The 8878-nt window shown below is 45.8% G+C and overlaps 1 protein-coding gene across 9 annotated transcripts; it reads right to left on the minus strand.

Annotated features, from left to right (window-relative positions):
• Positions 1–7: 7 nt before the first annotated feature.
• Positions 8–8790, minus strand: LOC116378068 (myotubularin-related protein 1-like). Of its 9 annotated transcripts, XM_031839873.1 has the most exons (15): positions 8765–8784; positions 6984–7007; positions 5421–5489; positions 4484–4571; positions 3859–3953; positions 3659–3766; positions 3463–3561; positions 3103–3186; positions 2385–2534; positions 1425–1613; positions 1113–1298; positions 871–1029; positions 731–778; positions 393–485; positions 8–191 (listed from the first exon to the last, which is right to left on the minus strand). In XM_031839873.1, exons 1-15 carry the CDS (start codon positions 8765–8767, stop codon positions 30–32), a joined length of 1557 nt encoding a protein of 518 aa, XP_031695733.1. In that variant the 5' UTR covers positions 8768–8784; the 3' UTR covers positions 8–29. The 9 variants fall into 9 exon arrangements, with proteins under 9 accessions (XP_031695733.1, XP_031695730.1, XP_031695734.1 ...); XM_031839870.1 differs by having other exon boundaries at positions 5421–7007; positions 8765–8790; XM_031839874.1 differs by lacking the exon at positions 6984–7007.
• Positions 8791–8878: the final 88 nt, after the last annotated feature.

Raw genomic sequence — 8878 nt, forward strand, 5'->3', positions numbered from 1 at the left:
ACAGAAGAGCTGAATGTGACACGGCTCCATCAGACAGCACCCCCCCCACCACACACAAGAAGAAGAAGGGTACGTACCTTAGCCGCCCTCTCCTGTTCGCTGCTGTACAGGAATGTACCGAATAGACAGCTGTAGAGGTGGTCCAGCACGGTGATCAGGAACAGCTCGTTGAACTCAAAGGCTGCTGGGAACTGCAGTCAAGAGGCACAGAAGGGTTAAGAGTGACAGCTTCAAAATGTCCACGACACCTTTAGAGCAAAGGGATGAAAGCCAGGTGGAACTTTAACCCTGTGGAGATCACCGATCTCTGCGTGATCGGAGCCCATTTGCAAATGCTGTAATAATCTGTTGAAAGACAACTTGGTTGTGAATCTTGATTTCCTGTTAGTTACCTGTCGAGTCATCTGCCAGACGCAGTCGATGAACTGGACGAAGAGAGGTGAGCGCTCCGAGTTGGCATGGTTCTCGTCGCCGTGACCGACGCGCTGCGGCACAAAGCAGAACGTTAACCGACACTGAATCAGGTTCTTATGTGAAACAAGTATTCAACACAGAGAGCGGCCGTGATGTGTCCCATAATATGTCTCTTTTCTCCCCTGTTGTTCATTTGGTGTTTCTATCACATTAATGCATCATGTCTACATTCTGGGCATTTATCTCCAGAGAAATGATTTAAAGTCGTTGTCACCCCACAGAAAATGCTTCGATGATCACAATGACTGTTCCTTACGGCGGCAAACTTGTGTCCAAAGCTGACCCACTCCTTCTCCACCAGAACCTGCAAACACACACACACACAGAACATTATCACGCTGCGGGGAGGAAGGCTACGGCACACGGCTGATTATCGCGGCGCAGTGTCGGTGTCACCTGGAACCCTCGGAGGTTGCGGTAGTGGCTGTCCAGCATCAGCATGGCCAGAGAGGTGAGCTGAGCGGTCCGGTCCCAGCCGTCGCTGCAGTGCACCACCACCGACGTCTTCCCCGATTCCAGCTTGTCTGCTATCTTTGCTGCTCCCGCTAATAACAGCTAACACACGCACACACACGCACACACACACTTAGTAAAATACTCCCACAGTGATGAAGAAACAAGTGTGTGCTGTGAGCTACCCGTATGTACTCCAGCCAGTGCGTCTGGTCGATAGCGGAGTGCCAGTGGGCTTCATCGATGGTGGGGTAAACCACGTCCTTCATCTTCCTCAGAGACTCCCTCATCACGTGGATGTTGGGGATTTCCAGGAAGTTGAGCTCCACGTTTGGGTAGAAGCTCTCACTCTCGTACCCTCCGTCCTTCGCCTGCACGTGGGGGGAGGCGGTGGAGGGAGGGAGAGAGGGAGGGGGAGAGGGAGGGGGAGAGCGAGAGAGAAGAAAATAAGTCAACGTGCAACACGAGAAAGCAGGAGAAGTGTCAGCGCGTCGCACCTTGTTGGTCACCGCCACGCTGCTCTGTCGGGCGTCAAAGATGGTGAGCTTGTGGGACTGGGCGTTGGCATCCATGATGATTTGGAGGAAGCGCTCGTCCTCTTTGCAGCGGCGGTCCGATGGTCCGACGAGCGGCTGGCTGCAGCGTACGATGGTGGCCTGAGTCTCTGGGTGGATCCAGGACAGGACCTGCAGGAAGAGCAGGTGTTGTTTCAGGACCCAGAGGACTGACAGGAAACGCATCAGTGAGCTTTATCAACACACCAATGTCCTTTATTTTGACTCAATACCACACACACACACCGTCCTGCTGCCACACATACTCACTAGAGCATCAAATGTGGATTCATCCTCTGCTAAACATAGTCCCAAACTCATTCACTATTACCTTCTGTTCGAGTAATGTTTGCTAAAAACTGACCTGCTGTTTTAGGAAATTAAAACTAAATTAATTAACTAAAGAAAAATTACAAAAAATAGATGGGCTTGATGCTGAGAGAGAGACAGGGTGCAACAACCTAAAGGATGAGGCTACTACTGTAGCAGGCAGGTGTATTTTGGTTGGAGAGTGCACTGGAGGCCAAACATTTTGAGTGCGTCTTAAAAATTAAAATCTCCTCGAGTTCTATTCGGAGCACAATGGGCCAGCTGCCTCCTACAAAGGTCTAGAGTCTCAAAGCTGCACCAGCAACGCAACAAAAAAAACACTAACCCTGCTGACCTGTTCTGGAGCTCTCTAGCGGTGCATGGGTCGTGTTTCCCAGTGGACAGGGCGGCAGTCCCCTTGACTTTGTTATTAATGTTGATATTGTAATATAGTAATAAGCTTCTCCACTGACTAAATATTAACTTGTCTGTATTTACTGTTCTTGTTGTTCAGTTCATGTATCGTCTTTTGTCTTGCAAAAGTATTATTAATATATAAATATACTTATGTTAGTATGTGCTTGTGACACTGACCGGTATGCGGTGCTTGGCTCTGAACACTGCCACCCGTCTGACGTCCTCCTCTGTGATGTGGGTAGGGACCACCAGGATGGAGGGATAGGTGTCACACAGCTCGTAGCTGCTGTTCATCTTACTGATGGCCCAGCTCTCGTTAGGGAGGCCCTGACACCCCCCCCCCCCACACACACACACACACACACACACACACACACACACACACACACACACACACACACACACACACAGTATAAAGAGTACTCCATACAGCGTTACTATGCAGTGTTGCCTGTGGAATGAGAGGCTTGTTGTGCGATACAAAATATCAATTAGTATTCCACAGCACGTTTCTCCATCACTGTTAAAGACAGCATAGATAAGCTTCACTTTCAGCTTCCTGTCGGAAAATATTCCAAATATAGAACACACCTAAACACAGAAGTACATTAATCTGCTCACGTCTACTGTAGTAATACACTGACTATGGAGAAGTACCTCAGACAAACCGTCCCTTTAAGCTACTGCCAATCAAGCACTTCCTGTGCAGACATTTCACATTAAAAGTATTCCAGGTGACTTAATCCTCCTTGAAAAAATGTGGACTGATAGAAAAAAAAAAAAAAAAAAAAAAGAGTTTTTGCGTTTGACATAACTGTTGATTTGCTGATAGAATTCTTGGAGTGTTTCCATGAAGTGTGTGGTAAGCGATGGATGTGTCTGAGTGTGCACTCACCAGACGTCTGTACTCTGCTGCTGGGTCGTACACCTTCCAGCCATCCACGGGGAACTGCTCCTGGTACAGGAAGGAGAACAGGGGCTGAAAGAGTCACAGGACGCGTGTTAGTGTTCACAGCCCCGCCTTCAGTTTCATTATCAAGTCAGTTATTGATTATTAATTTCAAAGAATTAATCCATTTACGATGCAATCCCATCAAAACCTCCCATAAACCAAACTGATGTCGTCAAATCATTTATTTAGTCTAAACAAAACTGTTAAAAATGATATAACAATGACATGATCCCTCACTGGCATCCCACCAGTAAACACTGCCAATTGTGTAGCCTCCATTAGTGAATACTGAGTGAGACTGACCAGGCTGTGGGAGAGGGGGAAGGCATGTTTGGACAGCAGCTCCACCACGTCCGGATGGCTTTCCTCCGTCTTGTAGGCGAACCTAGGACTCCTCATGTCCTGATGACAAAGGGAGGACACAGAGAGAACACAAATCGTTAGTGTCAACGCAGACTCGTCAGTTACTGCTGAAATGGTGTCCCTGATTCTCTGGTACCTTGCAGACCAGCTCCAGTCCCTTGGTATTCTCTCCCTGGTTGGGAACACTGATGGTCTCCAGTCTGCTGATGACTCCCAGGTTCACGTCGAGAACGAACGGAGACTCCTGGATGTGCACAGACATTAACACACAGCTGCAAAAACACACAGAGTACTGTGATTGTAAAGTAAAGGTGTAAAATAATAAATCTGAAGTACCCGTTCCACGCTGGTGAAGTAGAGCTTGTAGTCTGTGATGGTCAGGGTTCCATTAACCAGACCACTGAACGGACAGATGTACATCACATCCTTAACTGCACGTCACACACAAAGAAACAAAAAGGTATTGATTTATGGGCAGGTAAGAAAGGTAAGACTATGCTGTTTGAAAATATAGATATATGTATAATATATTGCCTACTACATGATGAATATGGACACAGAACGGAAGCCCAGAGAAAAAAAATAATCCTGTGGTTCTTTTTCTTAGTCAGAGATAAATAGTTTCCCCTCCTTACTTACGAACAGCGCAAACAACAGGAAAACTGCTGACAGAGCGAACAGTGTTAACCTGAGGGGGACCCAGAGGATGGGCGCTACACTTCCACTGTGACGCTGGACTGCCGTACGCGAGCAGTGCAGAACTAACCAGTGGGGCACGCTCACGTGCACTAAAAACATAGTTACTATATTCATGCTCTGAGTATTGAATTTAGCATCTCTAAGTCCTAAACATGAGAGAGAAAACCATTTACATCAGGCTTCACAACGGAGCACCAGAAGAGTTTTTGTCCTCTCGGGGCTTCCGTCACACAGGGCTGCAGGACGGCGGAGGCGAACTCACCTGTAGTCTGGACGCTCTCTCCCGGTAGCAGAGGAACCTGGTCCTGGAACATTGTGACCGGCGCCCCGTATCTCAAAACTGGAAGGTTCTGCACAGAACACAGACCGGTCAGTGGGACCACAACAGGCTAGACCTGCACCACCGACACCTGACACAGCATTATTGAACGTGTAATGAACGGCTGAGATGGGCTTTATCTCTCTGCGAGTGTATTTAGACGACACCATCTGCAAGCTAACCGAACCAACGCTGCTAATGCTAGCGAGTAGCAGAGAGATGTCCCCTCAGGTTTTATGAGATGTAACGGGATGCTATTCACTGTTAGCCACTCTCTGATCCACTTGTTTTACTGATACAAATCAAAGTGCCTTCTTTAGGATGAAATGATGCCTGTTAAGAAGGCAGCTTGCTAAAACAGTGATCGTAATTACTCAAACTCAATGCATCAGAGCGTTTTTTAATAGATAAATGAAAGCTGATATAAATCACAAGGCATAAACAACACTGATGTCGGAGAAATATTAATGGAATATTTCTAAATATTAAAGTGATGTTAGAAATTAGGCAACAGAGAAGAAAGTTCTAAATTAATGAATTAATACATTCTAACATTCTCCCTAAAAAACAAAGGTCAGCATTGATACAACAGAGACTTTTAGTCCCTCGTATGGGAAGCATTGGATCCTACACTTCCCACAATGCAAATCAACAGCTTCTTCCTCCCGGTCTGTCAAACTCCAAACTTGTTATGCTACACGTGTTATTTGCCGTCATTTCTTCAGGACAGCAGCGCTGAACGGAGCTGAGACAGAAGGAGACGACAAGGCATGCAGACCAGGACAGAGGGAGGAGGAGGAGAACACGAGGAAGGACAGACAGAGAGACAGAGAGAGACAGACAGACAGACAGACCCAGAGACAGACAGAGAGAGACTTGCCAAAGCATTGGAAGGATGCTCAGAATCACTATCTCCATGGTAATAAAGCCCTTCATCTTGTGAGTCTTGCTGCCGGGGAGAGCAGCATAGAGAGAGTGAGAGACAGGGAGACATCATACAGTGAAGAGACATTATTCTGTAGGACACCGTTATTACCGTCACACCCCTCTCTGCTGGGCTGAGCTGGGTGTGTGGAGGTCAGAGCCCACACACCAACAATACACATTATTCCGTGTCCACACAATGATGGATTCCACTGGAAGCTGGCTGATGTCCATAAGAGTGTGACCGAGGCTAATCTGTCCTGTGGGCAACGGGGCAAGATCGGACGCATTCTGGTTTCTCACTGAGAAATATTAACCAATCACGTTGGAGCAGGCTTTGTTTCAATGCAGGCTGAAATGCAGTCTGGGAACCCGCCGGCCATCGCCTGACACTGCTTTAGCTTTCAATTAGCTCAGCTGAACCGGCCCTCTGTGAAACAAACTGGTTGGACACGCTGTCACTCAACTCCAGGTCCAGTCTCAAGTTGTAAATAATAACCGGCACACGTAAAAGGAAGTCTTGGTCCGGATATCCGCTGGCTACACCGCAACCCAAGAAGTATAGACCGATGTCCCCAGAGGCTACATCACAGTCAGACTCAGACTGTATGGCTGCTGACTTTTCAAACTGTTTCAACAGCCACGTCCACCCCATTGTTTCTTCTGCTGATGCTCCACACTCGCATGATCAGAAATCAGTCCTGATCATTAATGATTGGATTTTCATATCCATCACTGTGATGAAGTACCGTGGTCTGTCAAATTCACCGGAGACCATCTGGTTATTTTTAGCCATAAACTGTCTCTCAATTCATTTCCCAGGCTTGTAAACACATCACTATGAATACCAATTAGATAGTATGTATTATATACTATATAAGTAAAAACATTGCAGAACAGAAATGGAAAAAATGTTATTCAAATTCATCCTGAGTGGGACATTAATGTCTGAATCAAACATGACAATTCATGACAATCCATCCAACAGTTGTTGAGAGGACGGTCACATTTAACAGTGACACACTGATGAATGTTATTAGAGCTGCCCTCCACTGGTGTCAGATTCACCCTGAGCGTGTGAGCTCTGATAGGATTCATTGTGGTGTTACGAATAAACAAATAAAAAGTGTGAAGAAAGGTACAGAGAATGAAGAAGAAGAAGGCAGACTGAGCTGGATCTGGTGGAGATGAAGTGTGCAGTGGGTCTGATGCAGGAAGCAACTCTGACCTCAGACATCAGTGACACCGCATCCTGTTGGCTACATGAAACACAATGTGCACTCTCAAAGCTTATTACACTTAATATGATCTTTGCATCAGTGGAGTGAAGCACACAGATTTATCAGCTGCCGTTTCATTATTCCTGTCTGAAAAAAGTAAACACTTGCAACCGTTAGCAGTAGCTTTAGCCTGAAGCTAAGCTAGGCTTTTGGCTAATTAGCACACAGACCTGTGTACGTGCGTCTGTGAAATGTACAGTATGTAACAGAAGACAAGCTGATGAGACTACAACTCTTACCCTGGGAGTCAGCCTCTTGGACACCTGGAGACACCAAGTACACACACACACGGAGTTCATGCGAAATGGAATCGACTACATTCACGCTGTGATCTCAAACCGACGGTTACTTTCACTGCGTGGCATTACATCTTTCTTATTCTTGACAATGTCAAACAGTAAAATGAGACCTTCCTGTATTCGGTGCAAACAGCAAAAAGCAAACGCAACAACTGAAAGCTGCAGAGCAGATGTATATTTAAAACCAATAAGCAACATGAAAGCGCTGCATAAGACTTCATTCCACAGACGTGATAACTCTAAAGGACACTGCGCATTATTTATGAAGCTTTCTGTCTTGTTTTAAAAGATCATCTTTCAACTGTGGGAACGACACAAACTATATTCAATTGACCTCTACTGTATTGGGGTGGAGGCAGAAATCTCGAGACTCCAAACCAGGAAGCAACCTCTGGTTCTGAAAGTTGAAGCCAATAAGGAAGTGTGTTAAAGCTGCATTCTCTCTAGTGTCCAGCAGGGGGCGACTCCTCCGGTTGTATAGAAGTCTATGAGAAAATGACTACTTCTCTCTTGATTTATTCCCTCAGTAAACATGAGTTTATGGTCTCAATCTCTAGTTTGAAGTCTTCTTCAATACAGCGTAATGTTCATTTAGTAAATTATGGTCCATTTAGAGTCAAACAGACCATAAAGCAGGGTATGCTAGGGCGGGGCTACTTGTGATTGACAGGTCTCTACCGCTACCAGAGCCGTTTACGGCGTCCCTACGTCACTGCTCGGCAGTCCAAGTAAAAAAACAAACCGCGCTGGTTTACAAGATGTCGTCATAGCTTTTTTATGGTTATGAAACAATGTCAGTTTAAGGCCGTGTTGCTGGGCCCGCTGGAGGGAAGGGAGGCACTGTAGAACCAAGACTGACCGGGCCAGACTGTCACACCCTGCTGCAGTAAAATAAGAGGTTTTGTAAAGGGAATCTGCTGATCAGAAACTCTACCGCTTTTGTCCACATGGAACACCAATCGACAAAAAAAAAAAAGATTGTAGCATCTATTCATGTAAACTAACTGGTGTAATTTGCTCAAATCATAATTTTGAAGATTAACAATTACTTTGTTAGGATTCAACGACTCTATGAGATCATGAACAAGTCATGGAAGTTCGATTATGTCTTGCTCTCACCTTTCCTCTTATCTGGAGCTATATTTAAGGATGTTGTCACCAGGCTTACTTCGACTACTTGACCTGAGCCCAGCGGGTCACGGCAAAGTATCTGGTGTCAGGTCCCTTTGTTGCATACAGCAGGCCCGTGTGAGGGAACGCGAGGCTGTGGGTTATCGTAAACTATTTTCTCTCCTGTGTTTATGCCTTAAGAACAGGTAAAAAAATAAATATGTGTGTGCGTGTGTGTTAGCAAGTTATATAAATGACCTGGAAGAAAACATGAATGATCTTAATCCTGTGGAGAACATGGGATAATGGTGCCCTTCAGCCTCTTGTGGCTGAAATGAGTATTACAACAACAAACATTAAAATCATCCTGACAAAACATTTTGTCTCTTGAACCAATCTGCCTGTTGAAGGAATATTTAAATCAAAAAAAGAAACGTGTGCTTTGGTGGAGGGATGCAGGCTGCTGACAGCCAGAAGCGGAAGACAAACTGCACAGCAGCTCAGCAGTCGCTTCATCTAAACAGTGACAGCAGCTGTGACACTTTACATTCACACATACTGAACACACAAAGCTCTGCCCACACACACACATATATTTCTGCCAGCCTTACCATGAAATCTGGTCTTCTCCTAGCCTATCAAGTTACAAAACACACACTGATGAGAAATACTATCATCAGAGAGAGAGAGAGAGAGAGAGAGAGAGAGAGAGAGAGAGAGAGAGA

The sequence above is a fragment of the Anarrhichthys ocellatus genome, unplaced genomic scaffold (assembly GCF_004355925.1).
Source record: "Anarrhichthys ocellatus isolate YVR2014 unplaced genomic scaffold, GSC_Weel_1.0 scaffold2028, whole genome shotgun sequence".
In the NCBI taxonomy this organism is placed as follows: domain Eukaryota; kingdom Metazoa; phylum Chordata; class Actinopteri; order Perciformes; family Anarhichadidae; genus Anarrhichthys; species Anarrhichthys ocellatus.